General features: G+C 44.0%; 1 protein-coding gene and 1 long non-coding RNA gene across 6 annotated transcripts in view; one reads left to right on the top strand and one right to left on the bottom strand.

The window, feature by feature from the left end:
* The window catches only part of LOC115141924 (uncharacterized), a 49,430-nt gene extending 38,351 nt beyond the window's left edge, over positions 1–11,079 (bottom strand). Inside the window, exons 1-2 of one of the 3 annotated variants that reach the window (XR_010458540.1) lie at positions 10,234–11,079; positions 206–355 (exon numbers count right to left, since the gene is read on the bottom strand). This is a non-coding gene — a long non-coding RNA (uncharacterized LOC115141924). The remainder of the gene's footprint in view (positions 1–205; positions 356–10,233) is intronic. The other 2 variants (XR_010458541.1, XR_003865421.2) reach the window with 2 other exon arrangements.
* Positions 1–25,128, top strand: part of LOC115141920 (serine/threonine-protein kinase ULK2-like) — an 81,857-nt gene extending 56,729 nt beyond the window's left edge. Inside the window, exons 13-26 of one of the 3 annotated variants that reach the window (XM_065000436.1) lie at positions 181–349; positions 462–516; positions 6,555–6,701; positions 11,566–11,714; positions 11,852–11,935; positions 15,770–16,041; positions 16,171–16,352; positions 19,735–19,844; positions 20,202–20,345; positions 20,797–21,011; positions 21,304–21,482; positions 21,725–21,843; positions 22,040–22,333; positions 22,827–25,128. In XM_065000436.1, the coding sequence (XP_064856508.1) occupies positions 181–349; positions 462–516; positions 6,555–6,701; positions 11,566–11,714; positions 11,852–11,935; positions 15,770–16,041; positions 16,171–16,352; positions 19,735–19,844; positions 20,202–20,345; positions 20,797–21,011; positions 21,304–21,482; positions 21,725–21,843; positions 22,040–22,333; positions 22,827–22,891 (2,184 nt within the window). In that variant the 3' untranslated portion in view covers positions 22,892–25,128. Of the gene's footprint in view, positions 1–180; positions 350–461; positions 517–6,554; positions 6,702–11,565; positions 11,715–11,851; positions 11,936–15,769; positions 16,042–16,170; positions 16,353–19,734; positions 19,845–20,201; positions 20,346–20,796; positions 21,012–21,102; positions 21,483–21,724; positions 21,844–22,039; positions 22,334–22,826 lie in introns of those variants that run through there. The other 2 variants (XM_065000437.1, XM_029681317.2) reach the window with 2 other exon arrangements.
* The last annotated feature ends 2,486 nt before the right edge of the window (positions 25,129–27,614 follow it).

The following is a 27,614-nucleotide window of genomic DNA, read 5'->3' as shown; positions in this document are numbered from 1 at the left end:
AAACCCTCTCTCACTGAGATTAATCCTCTTGCTTTCTTTCTCTTGCCCTACGCTCCTCACATTCTCACACACACACACACACACACACACGGTCGTACGCACACACACACCACCTACCCACACCAATATACACACACCTTTTGCTCACTACAACACACACATAACCCTTCCCTTCTTCAGTCTCTCCCAGACATGCAGACGTTACCTGAGGACTGTCTGTCATCGCCCCCCCTGGGCCCTCCAAACTACCTGCAGCTGTCTAAGGAGTCTGGAGGAAGCACCAGCAGCAAGAACTCTTCCAGCGACACGGATGACTTTGTCCTGGTGCCCCACCTCTCCACAGAGTCTTGTGAGTCTGCAGGAACACACACACACACACACACACTCAGTTAATTCACTAATGTGGCATGGTTTCTATTCTTGTCTGGTTCGCTGACTTCCCTTTCCCTCCTCATCCTCAGATGACCAGCCAATGGGAGCAGTGGGGCGTCGGGCGTCCGCAGAGTGGTGTGGAGGGTGAGTGTAACGTCATCAACTTCAGCTCTTAACATATTGTTGTTGTCTGATTTGGGCCGGCCACCATCTGAAAGGAACATAAACCCTGTCCCTGCACTTCCTCTACATACTAGAGAATACCAGAACACTAAAGAACTCCCAGGAGCACAATATCTAGATGACCTGACCTGGTTCCTCTGTTGACTCCCCTGGGCTTGACCGTGTTGCTCCAATGAAATCGATCATTTTTTCACTGTTGACTTGTTGCATCATAGAAATGTAACCTAAACTCAGAGATGATTAACAAACAGTCTGTTTGTGTCCCTAAGTTGGGATATTTCAGGATATTTCCACTGTCCGACTATTTTTTATGTATTAGATCAATTTAATTTATAGCACATTGGACAGATCTAATAATGGTTGACACAAAACATAACACAATACATGTGTGGTGAAATGATCAATGTTAAAAACCGACTGAATAGCTGATGGACAAATGAACCAGTCTGATGTGCATACTGCTATTTCAGCCCCAGATATTTTGTGTGTGTGTGTGTGTAAGTCATTCTGTCTACTCCACATGGACATGTAGAACACTACATAAAACATGCTACATCTCAGTGTGTCTGTCAGTGTGCACAGCAGCTGTGTTTTATACTCCTTAGTCATAAACAACATGCTATTTGTCTTTGAAAGCTTCCATATCAGTCTTCCATTTCTATGAAGCTATGTCAATGCCTAAATTTTGTTCATGCCAAAATTGTGTAGACATCTCAGATTAACGGCTACTGTGTATAGGTCAGTTACATCCTGAACCACCCAGACGAGGCAGGCCTGTGGTATAAGAATAGATCTCTTACACACACACAGGAAATCACTTTGGGCAAATGTGACTGTTGTTGTCGCGGCATCTTAAATGACTGTCACACACACACACGCGCACACACACACACTGAAAGCAGAGGCACAAACACCGCTTCCTTGTCTCGTGTGACCCCCACACACTCTCTGTGTTTGTAAATAGCCTGCAGCAAGACACTCCCCATGTTCCTCTCCCTGTTTCTCTCTTTGTAAACAGCCTCCAGTAATACTGTTTTCTATCACTCGGTTTCTCTCTTTGTAAACAGCCTCCTGTAATACTGTTTTCTATCACTCGGTTTCTCTCTTTGTAAACAGCCTCCTGTAATACTGTTTTCTATCACTCGGTTTCTCTCTTTGTAAACAGCCTCCTGTAATACTGTTTTCCATCACTCGGTTTCTCTCTTTGTAAACAGCCTCCTGTAATACTGTTTTCTATCACTCAGTTTCTCTCTTTGTAAACAGCCTCCTGTAATACTGTTTTCTATCACTCGGTTTCTCTCTTTGTAAACAGCCTCCAGTAATACTGTTTTCTATCACTCGGTTTCTCTCTTTGTAAACAGCCTCCAGTAATACTGTTTTCTATCACTCGGTTTCTCTCTTTGTAAACAGCCTCCAGTAATACTGTTTTCTATCACTCGGTTTCTCTCTTTATAAACAGCCTCCAGTAATACTGTTTTCTATCACTCGGTTTCTCTCTTTGTAAACAGCCTCCTGTAATACTGTTTTCCATCACTCGGTTTCTCTCTTTGTAAACAGCCTCCAGTAATACTGTTTTCTATCACAGTTTCCATTCCCTCTCACAGTTTTGTAGTCACCCTCATCTATTCCTTAGTTTGTTTCCCCTCGTGCTCTCCTCAAACAAATAGCTTCTTTCCTCCTTTCTCACCATCTCTCCATATTCATCTTTGGGGTGATGCTTTTTCTCTCCCCCTCTTTACCCTGTCTCTTAAAGTGATGCTACGAATTGCAATTCGTAAAATATGTGAATACTTTTGAAGGACTTAAGATCCCGGGCTGCATCTTTAACTCTCTCTCGGCCTGTCCCTTTCCCCCATTCCTCCCCTCTTTGTTCTCTTTCCCTTGGTTCCCTGGTTGTGCTGCAAGGTGGTTCATACTCAGCCTGCCCCTCTGTGACCACTCTCTATTGTAGGTGAGGTGAGGAGCTAGTCTGAGTGCCAGAGAGTCATTCTCTATTCCTGGAGGATTGCACACCTCAGTCAGCTCACCTCCCACTGTCAATTGTTTTTCCCCTGTGCTCTGTCTGTCCTTAATCGATTCCTGAGCCAGGGAATGAGAGGGGGAGGGAGGGAGATGGGAGTGCAGAGAGACAGAGCCACTACTAAGGATGAATATGGAGAAAAGAAAGAAGGGAGGGAGGGAAGTAGAGAGAACAGCTGCCCAAGATGAATGAGGAGAGGGCAACGAGCAGACACAAAGCAAATAGAAAAAGGGGTGAGTATTTAGAGAGAGAGCGTGCACACAGAGGAGGAGAGGGAAAAGACAGTGCTGTGTTTCCATTCCCCTCTGGGTAGATGCAGTAAAAACAAACGGGTCAACAGTAAAGCAACACTGACCTACAAACTGCCCTTTGTTAGGGAGAGCTCCCTTTGTAGCGCCAATGTCCCAATTAGCTTCTGTTAGAACACAACAGATTTTAACGACCTGCTCTGGGGATAAATGAATGTGTTAAACTGAATGACTGCACGGGGTAATACAGTGTACTGAGGTTAGAGAATAAACCACAGGAATAGTTGGTTTGTTTTCCCTTTGTAAATGCCACTTTCATGAACCTTTTTATGGCCCTTTTAGTTTTGGTTGAAATCAAATGTTATTTGTCACATGCACTGAATACAACCTTACAGTGAAATGCGTACTTACAAGCCCCTAACCAACAATGCAGTTCTAAGAAAAAATATTTACTGAATAAACTAAAGTAATAAAAAGTAACACAATAGATAAGTAATAACTAGGTTATGTACAGGGGGTACCGGCACACAGTCAATGTGCGGCGGTACAGGATAGAGTGACTATGCATAGATAATAACAGAGTAGAAGCAGTGTAAAAACAATAAAAGGGCAGGGGGTCAATGTAAATAGTCTGGGTAGCCATTTGATTAATTGTTCAGGAGTCTTATGGCTTGGGGGTAGAAGCTGTTAAGAAGCTTTTGGTCCTAGACTTGGCGCTCTGGTACCATTTGCCGTGCGGTAGCAGAGAGAACAGTCTATGACTTGGGTGACTGGAGTCTTTGACGATTTTTTGGGCCTTTCTCTGACACCGCCTGGTATAGAGGTCCTGGATGGCAGTAAGCTTGGCTTGCGCTCAGATGCAGAACAATTGCCATACCAGGCAGTGATGCATCTGGTCAGGATGCTCTCAATGGTGCAGTTGTGGAACTTTTTGAGGATCTGGGGACAATGTCAAATCTTTTCAGTCTCCTGAATAGGCGTTGTTGTGCCCTCTTCACGACTGTCTTGGTGTGTTTGGACTAGAGGTTTGGACTAGAGGAATGGCCGATTAATTAGGGCTGATTTCAAGTTTTTATAACAATCGGTAATCGGTATTTTTGGACTCGATTTGACGATATTTAATTTGTATTATTATTTATTTTTTTACACCTTTATTTAACGAGGCAAGTCAGTTAAGAACACATTCTTATTTTCAATGACGGCCTAGGAACGGTGGGTTAACTGCCTTGCTCAGGGGCAGAACGACAGATTTTGACCTTGTCAGCTCGGGGATTCGTTTTTTGCAACCTTCCGGTTACTAGTCCAACGCTCTAACCACCTGCCTTACATTGCACTCCACGTAACAGGCTGACTACCTGTTACGCGAGGGCACCAAGAAGCCAAGGTAAGTTGCTAGCTAGCATTAAACTTATCTTATAAAAAACAATCAATCTTTACATAATCACTAGTTAACTACACATGGTTGATGATATTACTAGTTTATCTAGCGTGCCCTGCGTTGCATATAATCGATGCGGTGCCTGTTAATTTCTTATTGACTCACAGCCTACTTCGACAAACGGGTGATAATTTAACAAGCGCATTTGCGAAAAAAGCACTGTCATTGCACCAATGTACCGAACCATAAACATCAATGCCTTTCTTTAAAATCAATACACAAGTATATATTTTAAAACCTGCATATTTAGTTAATATTGCCTGCTAACATGAATTTCTTATAACTAGGCAAATTGTGTCACTTCTCTTGCGTTCCGTGCAAGCAGTCAGTGTATATGCAGCAGTTTAGGCCGCCTGGCTTATTGCGAACTGTGTGAAGTCCATTTATTCCTAACAAAGGCGGTGGTTAATTTACCAGAATTGTACATAATTATGACATAACATTGAAGGTTGTGCAATGTAACAGCAATATTTAGACTTAGGGATGCCATCTGTTAGATAAAATACGTAATGGTTCCATATTTCACTGAAAGAATAAACGTTTTGTTTTCGAAATGACAGTTTCCGGATTCGACCATTTTAATGACCAAAGGCTCGTATTTCTGTGTGTTATAATTAAGTCTATGATTTGATAGAGCAGTCTGAGCGATGGTAGGCACCAGCAGGCTCCTAAGCATTCATTCAAACAGCACTTTACTGCGTTTTGCCAGCAGCTCTGCTGTTTGACTTCAAGCCTATCAACTCCCGAGATTAGGCTGTGTTCCTGGTTCGAGCCCAGGTAGGGGCGAGGAGAGGGACGGAAGCTATACTGTTACACTGGCCATACTAAAGTGCCTATAAGAACATCCAATAGACAAAGGTATATGAAATACAAATGGTATAGAGAGAAATATTCCTATAAATACTATGTTAACTACAACCTAAAACTTCTTACCTGGGAATATTGAAGTCTTATGTTAAAAAGAACCACCAGCTTTCATATGTTCTCATGTTCTGAGCAAGGACCTTAAACGTTAGCTTTCTTACATGGCACATATTGCACTTTTACTTTCTTCTCCAACACTTTGTTTTTGCATTATTTAAACCAAATTGAACATGTTTCATTATTTATTCGAGCCTAAATGGATTTTTATTGATTTTATTATATTAAGTTAAAATAAGTCTTCATTCAGTATTGTTGTAATTGTCATTATTACAAAACAATTAAAATAAATTGTCCAATTAATCGATATCGCCTTTTTTTGGTCCTCCAATAATCGGTATCGTAGTTGAAAAATCATAATCGGCCGACCTCTAGTTTGGACCATGAAAGTTTGTTGGTGAGGGAGAGGTTGTTGTCCTGGCACCACTGCCAGGTCTCTGACCTCCTCCCTATATGCTGACTCATCGTTGGAACTTGAAGGGCGATTGTGTCTAATCGAAAGCTATGTCAATGTGTGTCTTATTGTAAAATGTGTTTATTTGCTTCTCGGAGTGGAAAGCAAACAAAGGAACCCCTCTGTGTCTTTGTCTGTATGTCGCTGCTGTACAGAATAGACGGGTGGTCGCGTGCCTCACGTGTATCCCTCAGTCTATTCCCATGTCTCTGGTCTACACCCTCCCCTGCTAATCATCTTATTACATAATGCTGCTAGGCTGAATCTGTCCTGTTCTATAACATTTATATTCCTCCCCCCTTCCTCTCTTTCCCTTTTTCATTCTAAACCCAAGTGAACCCCCTATGGGTGACCCGTGTATGACTTTTGCTCTGGGAACATTTTGTACCAATCGAATAACAAAGGAATGCAAATTAGCCTGGCTTTTTTCCCCTCCTGTCCCTCTGTGTCTGATAGAAAGGAGGAGGGCTCAGCACGTACCATTGGCTGAGCTCACAAACCACAGTTTCTTCAGGCCTGCCCATAACTCCTCTTGGCACAGACTGCTCCCGACTGATTGGGCAGATACGTGTGGGTTTACACAACAGCCCTGCCCCTCTGAGTTGGGCCAGCCCCCTTACAGCAGGACTGAAGTTTAGTTCCTCACCCAGCCTCAGTTGAAAATGCCATATGTGTAGAAGTAAACAAAGAACTCAGAGACATAGCCTGGTTAGAAACTTTGAGTCAGCCTAGAGTTTAATTTAGTCCAACTGTTGTGCTCTCCACGTTCTATTTATACAAATGTCGTCTCGGTAGGACTGAAGTATTTTTTAACATAGAGTTCTGTGGGTGTTGACATTCCTGAACAGATGGTGCAGTTTTGGCAGAACTAGCAGACAACTGGCTAACGGGCCTGCTCTTCCCACTTCACCCTTCCAGGCAGCCGCAGACCACTGGACAGACCCCCATGGTGTCCCCCCGGGCAGAGACCACCCCCATCCCTGTGCCCACCCAGGTGCGGAACTACCAGCGCATCAAGCAGAACCTCTCCAACAGTCCCACCACCACGCTTTACAGCTCCCCCAGGTAAGAGACACTGCCTGGGGAAAAGGGCATCGGTGCTGTTTGCCGTCCGGTAGCAGAGAGAACAGTCAATGGCTTGGGTGGCTTTAGGGCCTTACTCTGACACTGCCTGGTATAGAGGTCCTGGATGGCAAGGAGCTGGGCCTCAGTGATGTACTGGTCCATACGCACTACACTCTGTAGAGCCTTGCACAGTCGAATACCTAGTATTTGCCATACCAAGCGGTGATGCAGCCAGTCAAGATGCTCTCAATGGTGCAGCTGTATAGCGTTTTGAGGTGCCCCTGTCCTGGGTGGTTCTCGAAGTACAACTGTCATGGTTAAGACATTTTTAGTCTTGTGGGTGCATACAGTTCTCACACCTGGCTGATCAGAGACTAGTATTTCATGTTGTTGGATTTCTAATGACTAACCTTTGGGTGGGAAGGAAAATTCACCTATAACTGTCAGTTATTGCATCAGGTAAAGTTTCACAAAGTTTCATCAGTTTAGTCAGTGAGTATTGCTTGTTATATTGTGGTGTGATGGGGGGGGGGGGGTCAAGACATAGAAAGGGAGGGAATATGAGGAGGTTTTGAATCTCCTTTAGAGGCAAATTAGTTTTATTGTTGTGCTTCTATTGACTGTTGTGAGATGAGATAAGAACATTGCCACAGGGATTAGTATAGTGTTTCGATGGTGCTTTTCCAGGCAGCCAGGGTTTTATGTTAATGTAGGCTCTACTATTATTGTGTTTCCGTCAGGACTGTGACACGAAAGACTTGTGCCAAGCAGAATCAACAACATCTGCATCATCAAATCTGTTGCTTTGCGAGAAGGTGTTAACGTTCAAAGTTGGCCATTATTATGTAAATTCAAGCTGAAAAGTACCCAGGGCCTTGCCTTGGCTACAAGTTAGAACAAGTCTACCGGAGCCCAATGAGGCATGGGTGCTGGCCCGCATAGAAGGAAACAGAAAAGTCTGAGTCTTTTGGGTAAAACACTGGGGTAAATCCACAATGGGAATGTGGTACTGGAGTAGCCTAGCTCCACAGTGAACCCTCTGCTCCCTTACCCCCTACCTACCCTCGCCACAGGGCCCCAAAGCCTGGGTAGTGGGTAAATCAAATCAAATGTATTTGTCACATACACATGGTTAGCAAACGTTAATGCGAGTGTAGCGAAATGCTTGTGCTTCGAGTTCCGACAATGCAGTAATAACCAATGAGTAATCTAACCTAACAATTTCACAACTACCTTATACACACAGTATGTTGGCAGCAGCCACTCAATGTTAGTGATAGCTGGGTGAACTGGCAGTGGCTCGGGTGGTTGTTGTCCTTGATGATCTTTATGGCCTTCCTGTGACATCGGGTGGTGTAGGTGTCCTGGAGGGCAGGTAGTTTGCCCCCGGTGATGCGTTGTGCAGACCTCACTACCCTCTGGAGAGCCTTACGGTTGTGGGGAGAGCAGTTGCCGTACCAGGCGGTGATACAGCCCGACAAGATGCTCTCGATTGTGCATCTGTAAAAGTTTGTGAGTGCTTTTGGTGACAAGCCACATTTTTTCAGCCTCCTGAGGTTGAAGAGGCGCTGCTGTGCCTTCTTCACCACGCTGTCTGTGTGGGTGGACCAATTCAGTTTGTCCATGATGTGTACGCCGAGGAACTTAAACTTACTGCCCTCTCCATTACTTTCCCGTCGATGTGGATAGGGGGGTGCTCCCTCTGCTGTTTCCTGAAGTCCACGATCATCTCCTTTGTTTTTTTGACGTTGAGTGAAAGGTTATTTTCCTGACACCACACTCCGAGGGCCCTCACCTCCTCCCTGTAGGCCGTCTCGTCATTGTTGGTAATCAAGCCTACCACTGTAGTGTCGTCTGCAAACTTGATCATTGAGTTGGAGGCGTGCATGGCCACGCAGTCGTGGGTGAACAGGGAGTACAGGAGGGGGCTCAGAACGCACCCTTGTGGGGCCCCAGTCTTGAGGATCAGCGGGGTGGAGATGTTGTTACCTACCCTCACCACCTTGGGGCGGCCCGTCAGGAAGTCCAGTACCCAGTTGCACAGGGCGGGACGAGACCCAGGGTCTCGAGCCTGATGACGAGATTGGAGGGTACTATGGTGTTAAATGCTGAGCTGTAGTCGATGAACAGCATTCTCACATGGGTATTCTTCTTGTCCAGATGGGTTAGGTTAGTGTGGTTGCGATTGCGTCGTCTGTGGCCCTATTGGTGCGGTAAGCAAATTGGAGTGGGTCTAGGGTGTCAGGTAGGGTGGAGGTGATATGGTCCTTGACTAGTCTCTCAAAGCACTTCATGATGACGGAAGTGAGTGCTACGGGGCGGTAGTCGTTTAGCTCAGTTACCTTAGCTTTCTTGGGAACAGGAACAATGGTGGCCCTCTTGAAGCATGTGGGAACAGCGGACTGGGATAAGGATTGATTGAATATGTCCGTAAACACACCAGCCAGCTGGTCTGCACATGCTCTGAGGACGCGGCTGGGGATGCCTTCTGGGCTTGCAGCCCTGCGAGGGTTAACACATTTAAGGTTTTACTCACATCGGCTGCAGTGAAGGAGAGTCCGCAGGTTTTGGTAGCGGGCCGTGTCAGTGGCACTGTATTGTCCTCAAAGTAAACAAAGAAGTTGTTTAGTCTGTCTGGGAGCAAGACATCCTGGTCCGTGACAGAGCTGGTTTTCTTTTTGTAATCCGTGATTGACTGTAGACCCTGCCACATACCTCTTGTGTCTGAGCCGTTGAATTGCGACTCTACTTTGTCACTATTCTGACACTTAGCTTGTTTGATTGCCTTGCGGAGGGAATAGCTACACTGTTTGTATTCGGTCATGTTCCCGGTCACCTTGCCCTGATTAAAAGCAGTGGTTCGCGTTTTCAGTTTCGCGCGAATGCTGCCACCAATCCACGGTTTCTGGTTTGGGAATGTTTTAATAGTTGCTGTGGGTACGACATCGCCGATGCACTTACTAATAAACACGCTCACCGAATCAGCGTATTCGTCAAAGTTGTTGTTTGACGCAATGCAGAACATATCCCAGTCTACGTGATCAAAACAATCTTGAAGTGTGGTCTCTGTCTATAGGCAGGTAGCAACAAAATGGAGTCGTGGTCAGCTTTTCCGAAAGGAGGGCGGGGAAGAGGCCTTATGTGTCGCAGAAGTTAGAATAACAATGATCCAGGGTTTTACCAGCCCTGGTAGCACAATCGATATGCTGATAGAATTTAGGGAGTCTTGTTTTCAAATTAGCCTTGTTAAAATCCCCAGCTACAATGAATGCAGCCTCAGGATATATGGTTTCCAGTTTATATAGAGTCAAATGAAGTTCGTTCAGGGCCATCGATGTGTCTGCTTGAGGGGGGGGATATTTGCGGCTGTGATTATAATCGAAGAGAATTCTCTTGGTGATATTGCGGTCGACATTTGATCGTGAGGAATTCTAAGTCAGGTGAACAGAAGGACTTGAGTTCCTGTATATTGTTATGATCACACCACGTCTCGTTAATCATAAGGCATACCCCCCCCCGCCCCTCTTCTTACCAGAAAGATGCTTGTTTCTGTCGGCGTGATGGGTGAAGAAACCAGGTGGCTGTACCGACTCCGATAGCGTGTCTCAAGTGAGCCATGTTTCCGTGAAGCAAAGAATGCTAGTTATATATGTCTCTCTGGAATGCTGCCCTTGCTCGTATTTCATCAACCTTGTTGTCAGGAGACTGGACATTGGCGAGTAGTATGCTCGGGAGCGGTGCGCGATGTGCCTGTCTCCGGAGCCTGACTAGAAGACCGCTTCGTCTGCCCCTTTTACGGGGGTTGTTGTTTTGGTTTGATTCGATCCATTGTCCCTGGTGGTGGGAAAAACAGAGGATCCGCTTCGGGAAAGTCGTATTCCTGGTCATAATGATGGTGAGTTGACGTTGCTCTTATATCCAATAGTTCCTCCCGACTGTACGTAATAAAACCTAAGATTACGTGGGGTACCAATGTACAAAATAACACGTAAAAAAAATAAATACTGCATAGTTTCCTTGGAACGCGAAGCGAGGCGGCCATCTCTGTCGGCGCCGGAAGTAATTTAGTCAGAGTACGGAGTAGCCAGCCTCCCCCGACTGCTGCCTCTTTTCCCTTGGCCCTGGGTCTTACTCTGTGTCCTCCAAGGAGGATTAAGCTCTCTGTCATAGTCCGACTACCCTGTCGTTGACCGTGTCTCGCTAGTTAGCGTTAGCGTTAGCGTTTAGCGACCGTTCTTTATGTTCAAGAAGAGATGAATGCAGAGAGCTAGTACAGCAGGCTTGCAGACATCTCAGGGGAAGACTGGCTTCCATATGTGTTTGCCTGCTGCCTACTCTTTTCTCTGTCAGACATATATTTTTTTAAACTCCAGAAAACTGTAGAGAGGAAGTGAGGCAGAAAGAGAGAGAGTGGAAGAGTACTCGCTGTCAGCACAACAGTTGCTCAACCAATGTTCCGACATGCTTGTTTTTTCGCAAGTGTAGGCTAACAGCCGTGTATGAAGTGCTTGCAGCGTTACAGGGTGGCCTTGGCAGCAATCTGACGGTCGCTGAATAACTCCGGAAGTTGAAATTAGGGCCAAGTGAAAAAAGGCAACTGTTACACTGAGCTGAGGGAATAGAATCTAGCTAAGCTCATTGCCAAAGTTCATGTTTTCATATGTTTTAGAAAGGTTATTCAAGTGTTATTTGATGACAACATGAAGGATAGTGGTTGGAAACTAGAGCATCGCTGTAACTAAAAAGGGGGTTCATGAATTGTAGGTGTTGGTTCTGGTGGACTAACAATGAATGTTATGTTTTTGTTATGTATGTATTGTGTATTTGTGATATCTATCATTGTGTGTGCTTGTGGTCTATGCAGGTCTGGTACAGTGAGGCGGTCCAACACCAGTCCCATGGGTTTCCCTAAGGTTGGCTCTGGGTCCGCCAGCTCTGCAGACTGCAGCCCTCAGATGACAGGCAGACGTCTCTCTATAGGCAGCTCCCGCCCATACTCGCCCTCACCTCTGGGTAAGAACATGCCCCAACATGTCCTCATATCTCATATCATTCAACACGCCTGGCATCAAAGTCCTTTTACATTGAAACCTTCTGTTGACATCTAATGCAACACTGCATGAATATGTCTGTGTGTGTTTCTCTTCAAGTGGGCACAATCCCAGAGCAGCTGGGTCACTGTTGTTGTGGACACACTAAGGGCCACGAGTCCCGCAGCCGCAGCTCCTCAGGAGGTGAGTTCAGTAGACAGACAGACCGATAGAACAAGGCTGGGTTTTCCAAAGATCTTCATTCCATTTAAACTAAATGGACAAAATATGATCTTAGTGCTCTTATGAAACCCAGCCTAGGATGACTTTTAAAGAGCGACAGACAAGGGCAGCTACAGAAGTGTTTACATGTTCTTCTCTCTCTCCCCTGAGGTGGATGTTTATGATTGACAAAAGCCATGAGTCAGATTTTATTTGAAATAACAGGTATTCCATTAACACTCTGGGAGGGAGGTTGTGTGTATGGGAGCCTTTCAACCACCCGTCCAAGCAGATTTCAGAAGTGTGTCACGGGGCCAGTATCCATGGCAACCACAGTGTCATAGAAAGGACTTGCCTTGAGTAAAACAGTGCAGATACAGTTAGTACTAGTCTCCTTTGGAAAACCTGGAGATTAACAACCGAGACCTGATGACCTGCTAAAGAAGAAACAAACCAGACCTGATGACCTGCTAAAGAAGAAACCAACCAGACCTGATGACCTGCTAAAGAAGAAACAAACCAGACCTGATGACCTGCTAAAGAAACCAACCCAGACCTGATGACCTGCTAAAGAAAGCCAACCCAGACCTGATGACCTGCTAAAGAAGAAACAACCCAGACCTGATGACCTGCTAAAGAAGAAATCAACCAGACCTGATGACCTGCTAAAGAAGAAACAAACCAGACCTGATGACCTGCTAAATAAGAAACAAACACAGACCTGATGACCTGTTAAATAAGAAACAAACCAGACCTGATGACCTGCTAAAGAAGAAACAAACCAGACCTGATGACCTGCTAAAGAAGAAACAAATACAGACTTGATGACCTGTTAAAGAAGAAACAAATACAGACTTGATGACCTGTTAAAGAAGAAACAAACCAGACCTGATGACCTGCTAAAGAAGAAACAAATACAGACTTGATGACCTGTTAAAGAAGAAACAACCCAGACCTGATGACCTGCTAAAGAAGAAACAACCCAGACTTGATGACCTGTTAAAGAAGAAACAACCCAGACTTGATGGCCTGCTAAAGAAGAAACAACCCAGACTTGATGACCTGCTAAAGAAGAAACAACCCAGACTTGATGACCTGTTAAAGAAGAAACAACCCAGACTTGATGGCCTGCTAAAGAAGAAACAACCCAGACTTGATGACCTGTTAAAGAAGAAACAAACCAGACTTGATGGCCTGCTAAAGAAGAAACAACCCAGACTTGATGACCTGCTAAAGAAGAAACAAATACAGACATGATGACCTGCTAAAGAAGAAACAACCCAGACTTGATGACCTGCTAAAGAAGAAACAAATACAGACTTGATGACCTGCTAAAGAAGAAACAACCCAGACCTGATGACCTGCTAAAGAAGAAACAAATACAGACTTGATGACCTGTTAAATAAGAAACAACCCAGACCTGATGACCTGCTAAAGAAGAAACAACCCAGACCTGATGACCTGCTAAAGAAGAAACAAACACAGACTTGATGACCTGCTAAAGAAGAAACAAACACAGACCTGATGACCTGCTAAAGAAGAAACAAATACAGACTTGATGGCCTGCTAAAGAAGAAACAAACCAGACCTGATGACCTGTTAAAGAAGAAACAACCCAGACCTGATGACCTGCTAAAGAAGAAACAAACCCAGACCTGATGACCTGTTAAAGAAGAAACAACCCAGACCTGATGACCTGCTAAAGAAGAAACAAACCAGACCTGATGACCTGCTAAAGAAGAAACAACCCAGACCTGATGACCTGCTAAAGAAAGCCAACCCAGACCTGATGACCTGCTAAAGAAGAAACAACCCAGACCTGATGACCTGTTAAAGAAGAAACAACCCAGACCTGATGACCTGCTAAAGAAGAAACAACCCAGACCTGATGACCTGCTAAAGAAGAAACAAATACAGACTTGATGACCTGCTAAATAAGAAACAAATACAGACTTGATGACCTGTTAAAGAAGAAACAACCCAGACCTGATGACCTGCTAAATAAGAAACAACCCAGACTTGATGACCTGTTAAAGAAGAAACAAACCAGACCTGATGACCTGCTAAAGAAGAAACAAATACAGACCTGATGACCTGTTAAAGAAGAAACAACCCAGACCTGATGACCTGCTAAATAAGAAACAAACCAGACTTGATGACCTGCTAAAGAAGAAACAAACACAGACTTGATGACCTGCTAAAGAAGAAACAACCCAGACCTGATGACCTGCTAAAGAAACCAACCAGACTTGATGACCTGCTAAAGAAGAAACAAACACAGACTTGATGACCTGCTAAAGAAAGCCAACCCAGACCTGATGACCTGCTAAATAAGAAACAAATACAGACTTGATGACCTGCTAAATAAGAAACAACCCAGACTTGATGACCTGCTAAATAAGAAACAAATACAGACTTGATGACCTGTTAAAGAAGAAACAACCCAGACCTGATGACCTGTTAAAGAAGAAACAACCCAGACCTGATGACCTGCTAAAGAAGAAACAAATACAGACTTGATGACCTGCTAAATAAGAAACAAATACAGACTTGATGACCTGTTAAAGAAGAAACAACCCAGACCTGATGACCTGCTAAAGAAGAAACAAATACAGACTTGATGACCTGTTAAAGAAGAAACAACCCAGACCTGATGACCTGCTAAAGAAGAAACAAATACAGACTTGATGACCTGCTAAAGAAGAAACAAACACAGACTTGATGACCTGCTAAAGAAAGCCAACCCAGACCTGATGACCTGCTAAATAAGAAACAACCCAGACTTGATGACCTGCTAAATAAGAAACAAATACAGACTTGATGACCTGTTAAAGAAGAAACAACCCAGACCTGATGACCTGTTAAAGAAGAAACAACCCAGACCTGATGACCTGCTAAAGAAGAAACAAATACAGACTTGATGACCTGCTAAATAAGAAACAAATACAGACTTGATGACCTGTTAAAGAAGAAACAACCCAGACCTGATGACCTGCTAAAGAAGAAACAAATACAGACTTGATGACCTGTTAAAGAAGAAACAACCCAGACCTGATGACCTGCTAAAGAAGAAACAAATACAGACTTGATGACCTGCTAAATAAGAAACAACCCAGACCTGATGACCTGCTAAAGAAGAAACAAATACAGACTTGATGGCCTGCTAAAGAAGAAACAAACACAGACTTGATGGCCTGCTAAAGAAGAAACAACCCAGACCTGATGACCTGCTAAAGAAGAAACAAATACAGACTTGATGGCCTGCTAAAGAAGAAACAAACACAGACTTGATGGCCTGCTAAATAAGAAACAAACACAGACCTGATGACCTGTTAAAGAAGAAACAAACCAGACCTGATGACCTGTTAAAGAAGAAACAAACCAGACCTGATGACCTGCTAAAGAAGAAACAAACACAGACTTGATGACCTGCTAAAGAAGAAACAAACCAGACTTGATGACCTGTTAAAGAAGAAACAAATACAGACTTGATGACCTGTTAAAGAAGAAACAAATACAGACATGATGACCTGCTAAAGAAGAAACTAGAAGGGGTCTTTTTGAACTTCTCAGCAGCAATATATATAAAAACATTAACCTAGTGGCCCTTCACTGCTGCTATTTTTGACTTGGTTTACAGTGGAGAAATACACATTTCAAAACTGTAGAGCCATCTAGTGGTGAATTGTACATCTTCTCTAGATTAGTATGGGCCAACTCCACTGACAATATACTAACACTAATGTAACTGATGAAACTTAAACTTTTACATTAAGTGATAAATTACTTCTATGAATGACTGTGTCTCTCCTTTAGGTTCTCCAGTGCCGTCGTCCCAGTTACTGGGGGCTCGCCTTCAGAGTGCCCCCACCCTGACCGAGGTCTACCAGACCAGACAGAAACTCCATAAGCAGCTGTCAGACCCCATCCAGCCCTCCACCTCCAACTACCCCCCCAGCCACTCCCCTCATCTGGGTCGCCCTGGCAGTCTGGGCACCTCCCCCACCAAACACCTGGGCTCCTCTCCCCGCTCCTCTGATTGGCTGACAAAGTCACCGCTGCCCACCATCATTGGCTCCCCCACCAAGGTCGGTTAAGTTGATAACCATTTTGGCATATTTTAATCATAAGCCCAATTCTGTTTTGCTACGGTCCTACTTACCACAACCTTGGAGTGAGTATTCCCAGTAACTGTTGACCTCGATGTCCCTGTTCAGCCCATCTCGGCCCCATTCAAGATCCCTAAGACGCAGGCGTCCTGTAACCTGATGGCCCTGGCAGACAGTCCCACAACCACTAAGACCCTGGCGGACGCACGGGACATCTGTGCCCACCACTGCACCCCCTATCCCAGTGGGCGCCAGTCTGCCCCTGAGGCCAGTAGGACCACCTTTGGCAGGTAATGTGAGCACTATGGTCTTTCTCTTTCTGTGTGGGTAATATATACTACATGACCAAATGTAAGTGGACACCTGCTCGTTGAACATCTCATTTCAAAATCATGGGCGTTAATATGGAGTTGCTCCCCCCTTTGCTGCTATAACAGCCTACCCTCTTCTGAGAAGGCTTTACACTAGATGTTGGAATTAGAGGTTGACCGAGTATGATTTTTCAACGCCGATACCGATTATTGGTGGACCAAAATAAGCCGATATTTATTAATCTGACGATTTTTATTTATATATATATATTTATATAAATATTTGTAATAATGACAATTACAAAAATACTGAATGAACAATGAAAATAAAATAATACATAATACAATAATACAAACATAAAATCTATTTAGTCTCAAATAAATAATGAAACATGCTCAATTTGGTTTAAATAATGCAAAAACACAGTGTTGGAGAAGAAATAGAAGTGCAATATGTGCCATGTAAAAAAGCTAATGTTTACGTTTCTTGCTCAGAACATATGAAAGCTGGTGGTTCAATATTCCCAGTTCTTCAATATTCCCAGTGCAGAGGTTTTAGGTTGTAGTTATTATAGGAATTATGACGCGGCGACTATTTTATATACCTTTGACTATTGGATGTTCTAATGGGCACTTTAGTATTGCCAGCCTAATCTCAGGAGTTGATAGGTTTGAAGTCATAAACAGTGTGTGAATCAAGCATTGCTAAGAGCTGCTGGCAAACGCAGTAAAGTTTTAATGAATGCTTACGCGCCTGCTACCGTCTACCACCGCTCCGTCAGACTGCTCTATCAAATCATAGACTTAATTATAATATAATAAAGACAGAAATACGAGACTTTGGTCATTAATATGGTCATATCCAGAAACTATCATTTCGAAAACAAAACGTTTATTCGTTCAGTGAAATACGGAACCGTTCCGGGTGGCAACCCTAAGTCTAAATACTTCTGTTACATTGCACAACCTTCAATGTTATGTCATAATTATGTATAATTCTGGCAAATTAGTTCACAACAAGCTAGGTGGCCCAAACTGTTGCATATACCCTGACTCTGCGTGCAATGAATGCAAGCGAAGTGACACAATATCGCCTACTTCTGTGTATTGATTTTAAGAAAGGCATTGATTGTGCTTTTTTCGCGAATGTGCTTTTGTTAAATCATCCCCCTTTTGGCGAAGTAGGCTGTGATTCGATGATAAATTAACAGTAGTTAACTAGTGATTATGTGAAGAAATATTGTTTTTTATGAGATAAGTTTAACGCCAGCTAGCAGCTTACCTTGGCTCCTTGCTGCACTCACGTAAGAGGTGGGCAGCCTGCCACGCAGTTTCCTCATGGAAGGCAATTTAGCCGGCCATAATCGGCATCCAAAAATGCCGATTACCGATTTGTTATGAAAACTTGAAATCGGTTAACCTCTCTAGGCTAGATGGGACGCTACTGTCCCACCTGACCAACATCCAGTGAAAGTGTAGGACGCTAAATTCAAACTACAGAATTGTAAATATTTAACATTCTTGAAAATACACATGCAATATGTCAAAATAAAGCTTAACTTCTTGTTAATCCAGCCACGGTGTCAGATTTCAAAACGGCTTTACGGCGAAAGCAAACCATGTGATTATCTGAGGACAGCAGCCCATAAATATGTTTATGTCCCATAAACATCACAAATGGTCCTTTTGTTCGATTTATTCCGTCGTTATATCTCCAAGATGTCAATTTATTTGGCGCCGGTTCCAACTCGCGCAACATGACTACAAAATATCTAATAAATTACCTGTAATCTTTGTCCAAACATTTCAAACAACTTTCCTAATATAACTTTAGGTATTTTTGAATGTAAATAATCAATAAAATTTAAGACGGGATAAACTGCGTTTAATAGAGGATAACAACAAAGTGGAGCGAGCTTTCAGGTTGCGCGCCCCAACCACAACAGCACACTAGACTCGACCCCCGTTCTGATCAGCCCTACTTCTTAATTTCTCAAAGGAAAAACATCAACCAATTTCTAAAGACTGTTGACATCCAGTGGAAGCGATAGGAACTTCAAGCAAGTGCCTTAGAAATATAGATCCACATAGAAACCCCATTGAAAAGTGTGACCTAAAAAAAGAAATCCTGGATGGTTTGTCCTCGGGGTTTCGCCTGCCAAATAAGTTCTGTTATTCTCACAGACATCATTCAAACAGTTTTAGAAACTTCAGAGTGTTTTCTATCCAAATCTACTATGCATATCCTAGCTTCTGGGCCTGAGTAGCAGGCAGTTTACTTTGGGCACACTTTTCATCCGGACGTGTAAATTCCCCCTCCCAGCCTAGAGAGGTTAATCGACCTCTAGTTGGAATATTGCTGTGGGGACTTGCTTCCATTCAGCCACAAGCACTGATAATGGGCGATTAGGCCTGGCTCGCAGTCGGCATTCCAATTCATCCCAAAGGTGTTCGATGGGGTTGAGGTCAGGGCTCTGTGCAGGCCAGTCAAGTTCTTCCACACCGATCTTGACAAACCATTTCTGTATGGACCTCGCTTTGTGCACGAGGCCATTGTCATGCTGAAACAGGAAAGGGACTACCCCAAGCTGTTGCCACAAAGTTGGAAGCACAGAATTGTCTAGAATGTCATTGTATGCTGTAGCGTTAAGATTTCCCTTCACTTAAACTAAGGGACCTAGCCCAAATAATGAAAAACAGCCCCAGATCATTATTAGTCCAGCCGACTGCCAGTTGGTGAAGCGTGATTCATCACTCCAGAGAACGCATTTCCACTGATCCAGAGGCCATTGACAGCGAGCTTTACACCACTACAGCCAACTGTTGGCATTGTGCATGGTGATCTTAGGCTTGTGTGCAGCTGCTTGGCCATGGAAACCCATTTCATGACGCTCCCGACAAACAGTTATTATGCTGACGTTGCTTCCAGAGGCAGTTTGGAACTCTGTAGTGAGTGTTGCAACCGAGGATAGCCCATTTTTACGAGCTTCAGCACTCGGCGGTGCCATTCTGTGAGCTTGTGTGGCCTACCACTTCGCAGCTGAGCCTTGTTGCGCCCAGACATTTCCACTTCACAATAACATCACTTACAGTTGAACGGGGAGCTCTAGCAGGGCAGAAATTTGACAAACTGACTTGGATGCCACCTCGAAAGTCACTGAGCTCTTCAGTAAGGCCATTCTACGACCAATGTTTGGCTATGGAGATTGCATGGCTGTGTGCTCGATTTTATAGACCTTTCAGCAACGGGTGTGGCTGAAATAGCCAAATACACTAATTTGAAGCGGTGTCCACACACTTTTGTATATATAGTGTATATCTTGCTCATCTCAATGTGTTCTGCATGTATTTCTCTCCCCAGGTCTGTCAGTACTGGCCGTCTGTCTGAACAGCCAATCAGAATCACTCTAGGGGGACAGCCCTACCAGGGAAGCACGGACAGCCTCAACACAGAGCGGCCCATGGATACAGGTAAATAAGCACACACTGACACACACACACTGTCCTAGTTTGTCCTCACCGGTATAATTAATGGAACAGATGTTTGTACCGTTAATTAGAAAACAGCTGGAGACAGAAAATGGGTTGTGAAATTAGAAATTAGAGAGTTTAGTAAGAAATAACCTAGCTAGTAAACTGACCTGTACAACAATGGTTTAGTAGATGACACTTGTCATTGTCCCCAAGAACAACACAAATACAAAGACTCACCAGTCTTTCTGCTTCATGGCTTCTCGCCCTGCATGAACTGCTTGGATTGGCTGCTCTGACAGGCACTTCCTGTGAGAGCTTGATTGGCTTAGTGTGAATGACCCCCTCCCTCCCTAGCCCCGGCAGGACCGTTTGGGCTGGCTCAGCTTCAGGGCGGGGTGGCGAGTCCCCGGACCGTTCTCTTCACCGTGGGCTCGCCCCCCAACAGCAGCACCCCCCCTACCTGCAGCCACCTGGGCACCCGGCCGCGCACCACCTCAGGTGAGACCGCTCACTGCGTCAGCGGCTAACTACTAGGCTAACCTGCTAGGCTAACCATTTGCTAAACCCCACTTCCCAAAGCTACACCCTCCTAGCTAACTTTCTAACGCTAATTACTATGACCACTCAATGTTGCCTACCTGGAGTGAAGCGCTAACTCAGGGGTAATGGTTCCAATGCCAGTCCCCTGAGGTACATAACTGCAATTTAGTGGGCAATCTCTCTCCCTCTCCTTGTGCTGTCCATCTTCGTGGGTACTATCAATAATCGTCTGTCTCAGTGGACTGAACATTGTTCTGGGGAATTTTTTTTAATTGTATCTTAAAATCTGAAATTCTCTAGAATTCAAATTCAACCAATGAAAAGAGCAATCAAATTATGCCAAAGTGATCTACATAATGACTCACATGAACAATAAAGTTATATCCCTCTCGCCTTCTCTCGCTCTCAGTGGGCTCCAATAGTTCGGCAGGCTCCCTGTGCTCCACCAGTGGGCGAGTGTATGTGGGATCTCCTCCAGGCATGGCAATTGGGACCCCTCCCCAAGGGGGGGCAGAGGCAGGTCCCAGCAGCCTACGCTATGTCCCCTACGGTACCTCTCCCCCCAGCCTGGATGGATTCATCACCTTCGAGGCCCCAGAGCTGCCTGAGGAGACACTCATGGAGGTGAGAGGGGACCTTCTCTGTGTGTGTGTAATTTCTATTTGCACACGTCTTTCTGTAATATCTGACCTGTATCATGTGTTTGTGACTACAGCGAGAGCACACAGACACTCTGATGCACCTACGGATATCTGACCTGTATCATGTGTTTGTGACTACAGCGAGAGCACACAGACACTCTGATGCACCTACGGATATCTGACCTGTATCATGTGTTTGTGACTACAGCGAGAGCACACAGACACTCTGATGCACCTACGGATATCTGACCTGTATCATGTGTTTGTGACTACAGCGAGAGCACACAGACACTCTGATGCACCTACGGATGATGCTGTCCTTCACTGACTGTGTCCTGGATATCGCAGCGGTGCGAGCAGGAGGAGCAGACCTGGGTATATCGGCTGCCTCCCTCTACCCCCCTCAGGAGAGTGTGGTAGTGGACCAGATCAGCCAGCTCAGCAAGGAGTGGGGGTAAGGGAGAGACCAAATATGCGGGGAGGGTCATTTTAACTGAATGTATTTTGGTTTTAGTTCGGACCCAAACCTGTTGCATTTCGTCATAGTGATGCACAAAAAATTATGTTGTTTCATCACAATTTTTAAAAATGTTGTGAAAGGAAAGGATGTTATTATTATTTTTTAGAAAGAAAGGAAAGCCATGGAAAGAAATAAGATGTATAGGTTAGTAATATGTGCTGTACTGCCCTCTACAGGCAGGTGGAGCAGCTGGTGCTGTACATGAAGGCTGCCCAGCTCCTAGCCTCCTCCCTCCACCTGGCCAAGGCCCAGATTAAATCAGCCAAGCTCAACCCCTCCAGCGCAGTCAAGCAGGGTAAGACAGAAGTCCCCAGACCGGTAACAGTGCCATTACACTATAGTATTTATGGAAGATTTTTTTATTATTTTTAAACGGCATACTAACTTAAAATATCAATAGTATCCAGATGCATGTATAATACTTAGATATCATTATTTTAGTTTATTTTGAGCATAACTAGCATTCTCTCCCCCTCCCTCCCCTTCCTCAGTGGTGAAGAGTCTGAACGAGCGTTACAAGAGCTGCATCTCCCTGTGTCGGCGGCTCACAGACAAGCTGAACCACTTCTTCTCCGACAAGCAGCGCTTTGTAGATGAGATCAACAGTGTGACCGCAGAGAAACTCATCTATAACCACGCTGTGGAAACGGTGCAGTCTGCAGCTCTGGATGAGATGTTTCAGCAGACGGAGGACATAGCCTACCGTTACAACAAGGCTGCCATGCTGCTAGATGGCCTCTCCAAGATCCTCCAGGACCCTGCAGACATTGAAAATGTGGCCAAGTGTAAGTATCCACCCACCGACCTCAACTATAGATTGGATACCAGTCTGTTTCTGCCACACCATTGATATGTCATGTATGGCCAAAGGCACAAATCCATCTGACAACCAGGCTAGACTCCCCCAACAGGCTCTGTCAGAGACCAGACTAGCTTTTCACATTGTAGTGTATCAGAGACTCTGGTGTAGTGGACATGGATATTAATATTTACATTTACATTTAAGTCATTTAGCAGTATGGACAGTCAAGTGTGTTAACTAGAGTCTGTTGAGAACAATCCCTTTGGCCTCTTATCATAATGGTAACCGGCACTAACAGGCTTGCTTCAACCACTTAGTCTATCTCTGAGCTGCATTCAGATGAGGCTTCAATCAGATTAGGTTTAGAGTGCACTATGGTGCTTTGACAGAGTGTGTGGCATGGCAGCCAAAGCATTGTGACATTGAACAGCCGCTCCAGTGACTGTGATCTGACTGTGTTTGTGTCCCCTCAACAGACAAGGCCAGTGTGGACCGGAGAATCTCTGCCCTCTGCTACTGCACCGTCACACTTTACGAGTAGCAGACCACACACACACACACACACACACACACACACACACACACACACACAGCAGGGGCAGCTGTGACCTCCCTGCCCTCCTCCTCTGCCCAGACGGACCACTCTCTACCCTAACCGTAGAACCTTGAGAACAAGCACAGAACCCCAATGTTCACTCACGTAGCAGTCCATGCACCTTTCAGATTCTTTATCTTTTTCTGAGTTTAAGCAAACAGCAACACGACAGATGGTATTAAACCTTCTTGGGCATCGCAGACTGACCGCTGAAGTGCACGAGAGATGATGCACACATTCACTACCAAAGATGATCCAATGATCCTGTAACTGAGACATTCACAGGACATGAACAAGACAGGCATCTTCTCGCATGCTGTCTGTCAACCGACTCCTTGAAGAGAGTGGGATGAGGACACACACCACCAGATCAAACAAACTACCCAGCTTTTTGTTTCTGACTTGCAGGATTTTTTTATTATTTTGTACCAGAAGAAAGAGATTGACATGAGGACAATGACAACAGAGACTTATACACCGATGAAAAAGACAACTTTTTAATGCAAATCACAGTCGTTATTATAATAATGTAAAGGTTTTTACTCTGTGTTATTAATGCTGTTGTGATTATTTATTGGTTTGGGATAGAAGAAGGATGATGTCATGCCGTCTGACATCATCTTTAGTATTGAAGTGGATGGAAGGAGTATATGAGATTAGTCAACTTAAAGGCAGGCAGTCTGGCCAACACTGTAACAAATACACACACACTGAAACGCCCAAACACACACTTTACAATACAAGAATACACACACACACACCGTTGTTACACACATGGAAAGAATCCTGAAGAGCAAAGGAATCTGTAGATTTGTAATTAGAACGTTTTGTTCATTTGTTAGCTGAAGCACTTTATTGTGAAAAGTGGGGGGGGACACTTTAGGTTAGAGAAGTGTGAAGGCTGCGAGCTGTAGCTCAAGTGGGTTAAAGGGATGGGGGGGGGTCTCACACCCTTCTCAGCCTGCAACACCACTCGCCTTGCCACAGCTCTCCCTCATTGCTGGGCAACATGCTCGCATGCTCTCTGAATAAGTGTTGCCGTGGAAATGGGGTGAGGGGTAGTATGAAACATCCAGTCTCTACACATCTCCACACCACTGGTGGGCTTTTAGAATACTATGGTAAGAAGAAGCCTGTGGGTGACAGAGAATCAGACTAAAATTGATGTTTTCTTTGCCTCTGGAACTTTTCACGGTGACCAGCATAGGCATTTGGAGAGGAGAGGTTCCTGATTAGTTAACCAAGGGGGCACCCCCCTCTCCAGGGTGAATCAAGACAAAACAGTCAAATTACTTGAGTAGTTACTTTATGTTTAATTTTCGCTAAATAATACAGAAACAAGCTTTTTTATGTTCATACATGAATAACTGTAGCTAATTTCCTTGTAAATTGATGTTTGCAGAAGTGTAAAAAATGTGTATGTGCATGTGATTTTGTTATTTTGTATTCTTAAGTGTGTGTGAGAGCACAGTGAGAGAGTGAGGGGGTCAGTGAGCAAGACAACGCCATTGGATGCCCAGCCTCTCAAAGAGCACAAACATTTTTATGTACGTAGAGATTTGATATGCCCTTTTACCCAAGCCTGCCACGGGTTCAGTCAACCTACCTCCATTGGAGGTCCCTGGCACTGAGGAGGGTGCCAACCACACGGCAGCTGCTCAGAACATCTTCACACAACTTCCTCTTTATACTAGGACTGTTCATATACTATACTGGATATGGGAATTCTGTGTGGAGAGATCAAAGCTACGGTGTATTGGAAGTAAAGAAAGGCCGTGCCTAGCAACCATTCAAGTCTGCTCTCTCCCCAAGCATCTGCTGTGCTCGCAATACAATAGTGTTAGTGAGTCTGCACACGTCAGGTATGCAAAAGGCCAGTGATCCTAGAAAGTCCATTACAGAAGAAGAGCTGCCTCATTAGCCTGTTTGAAAAGTGGGCAGACTCCTTTGATTTTCTATTGTACATGTGTGAATAGTGTGTAATGCATAAACTTGCAACTGGTGGCCACTAGTTTTTTTTAACGATGTACTGTTCTTTTTTTTATAGACATATCCAAGTTTTTGTGATTTATTTTGGTTTTGTTCTTCTTGTGCCCTCTCTCCCCTGCTGGTGAGCACTCCACACCACAAACAGCCTTTTCTGCACACTGAGTTGAGGGAGAAATAAATTAAAAACAATAGTCTGTCTGAATTGACCTAATACATGCATCTATTTATAAGCGCTGTGGTTTTAGGCCACACTCCCTCTCTAGCAGTAGTTTATGAAGAATGGAGTACTAACAATGGACTGTTTTAGAGACAAACCATTGGTACTAAGCACATGTTATATCCCGTAGACTGAATGTATTTACCCTCCCTGTCATTTGCACCTGAAGTTGAATATATACCAACTCTTGAGATGGTCAACCCCCCAAAATGCAACTGAATTTCCACACACCTATTTTTCAATGAGAAATTGTCATGTTTTACTTGATATGTGGGCATCTTTCTTTATGGAACTCTACAAATGCAGCCTTTGTTAATTAAAAAGAAAAGTTGGAACCTCATGCATGGTCTGTCTCACTTTATGGAAAATACTAATATAACATTTGTGGGTCCATGAGGGACCCCATTTGAGCCAATGAGCAGTCATTTTGACTCAAACATTCAATAGATTGAGCCAAAATCCTTATTTTTTTGCACAACATCAATATACAGCTTCAAAGAATGTTTCAAACCATCATGTCAATTTCATGGACCGTCAGTCCACAGTTCTGGTGGTGGTTACATTTCTCCAGCCCCATGCCTCAGCTGGAGAAACTGTTTATCATCTGTAACAAGCATCCCCATCCAGACAGATTCTGATAACATAATTAGCTACACAAGGGGCTCATTCTCTGAATATCACCTAATAAATTAACAGGATTCCAAAATCACACGGTTCTCTGGAACTATTCTAACTTTTCCAGTCATTTACTGCCAAATAGAAGGTGACAGATGGGGAGGAAGGGATATTTTAGGACTGTTACTGCCTATGTTTTCTGAGGACACAGTCAGCAAATTATTCATCCTTGAAACAAATTCTGCATACAAATTGATCTAGTACACAAACTGTTTGTGGCAACCTTCTAATCTCGACATCAGCTGTTTTCTTTTTACAGACCTGAAAAGGAGAAGGAAGCCCACAGTTGAAAAGACATTGTATTGTTTTCTCTCCACTTCAGTGTTTTTCATACCTGCCTCTTCATCTGTGTGCGTGTGTGTGTTGGGGCCCACTCTCTGTCATCATACTGTGAAAACAATTGATGTAGCCCAGAACCCACAGATGAACAGTGTCACGCACAATATTGTGCAGCAATATTGGCTTTCTCTTCCTCTTAAATCTTTGTTAACACCCAGTGCCCCTGTTGCTGTTTATGTCTACATCAACCATTTGTTAATGGCCTTCATAAACACATTGAGGCTGCAGTAAATATAAAGAACTAAAAGCATGGAATCCAGTAGTCTGCATTATTGGGGACATTTGCCATTAACCAAACTAAATACGTTGCCTTTTATTACTTAGATTTCCTAAATGCCATCTTGAGAGTTAGGCTACGTAACATTGTTAAATTCTGTTAGGCTTTCCATTAGGCATTCTAGTGTTTCTAGATAGATAATAGATACAGTAGGCTATTTGGGGTTTCACATTTCCACATTTCCCTTAAGGTGTGCAAGCGCAAAAATATTCAAAATTCCTCTAGCCAAAAGGGCTATTTTTAGAACCCCATCATGTTGAGTAAAAACAGATGTCCTATAGAGTACCACAGTATGAGTCATAATACCCATAAAAATAGTGGTCAAACAGGGAAATTGTTCCAATTGTTTTTCCGCCATTCATTTTTCCCATGGGGGATTTTAGAAGCACTTCAAATAAGGGCTGTTTCATGTAGGCCTACCCTGGCGTGACGTTTTGATAACTGTGTAAATCTCTCTAGAAGAAGGTGACTTATCAAAATATATGCCTGTATTTCCCCCACCAAAAATGAAACGCTAATTAGCTGCTAATGTGGCTATCACAAAGAACTACAAATTCCATGATGATCTGGATGAGACTGCTAAATCAAGATAAAGATAACTCTCAGGATTAACTATCTAATGTTAGCTAAATGTAGTACTTAAGAAATGTCTACATTTCTTTAAATGGACAATGCTGTGAAGTCTTGTGCAAGTTTAAAATTGACATAATACCTGTTAGCAAAGGTGCCAGCTAGAGATGATGTGCAGGAGCTTGCAGGGATTTGAGTTTGCATTTTGTCTACTTTGATACGAATTAGCATTTTCGAATCTGAGAGTAAATGGAGCCAAATATATTGATATAAGTCACCTTGTCCGAGAGAGATTGACATGGTTATCAAAGCCTACATGAAACACAGCCTTTATTTTAATGCCCAATGTGAAAAATGAATGGTGGGTGAACGATTGGAACCATTTCCGTGTTTGACCGCTATGTTCTATGGATATTATGACACTTCCACTGTGGGGCTCTATTGCATAACATTCTGTATATCTGTAACAATGGAATAATTTCATGTCGGTCCTCGCACCAGTCTCTCCACTAGAGCGCGCACCGTTCGTGTCCAACATCAAAAGTGATTAGAAAAAGACAGGGGTGCTTGCGGAAACCTATCCGGACTTCAGTGCTCAGCGA

Source organism: Oncorhynchus nerka, linkage group LG14, assembly GCF_034236695.1.
Source record: "Oncorhynchus nerka isolate Pitt River linkage group LG14, Oner_Uvic_2.0, whole genome shotgun sequence".
Lineage (NCBI taxonomy): Eukaryota > Metazoa > Chordata > Actinopteri > Salmoniformes > Salmonidae > Oncorhynchus > Oncorhynchus nerka.
The sequence above is the reverse complement of the archived record's forward strand: the minus strand, read 5'-3'. Positions and strand labels throughout refer to the sequence as shown.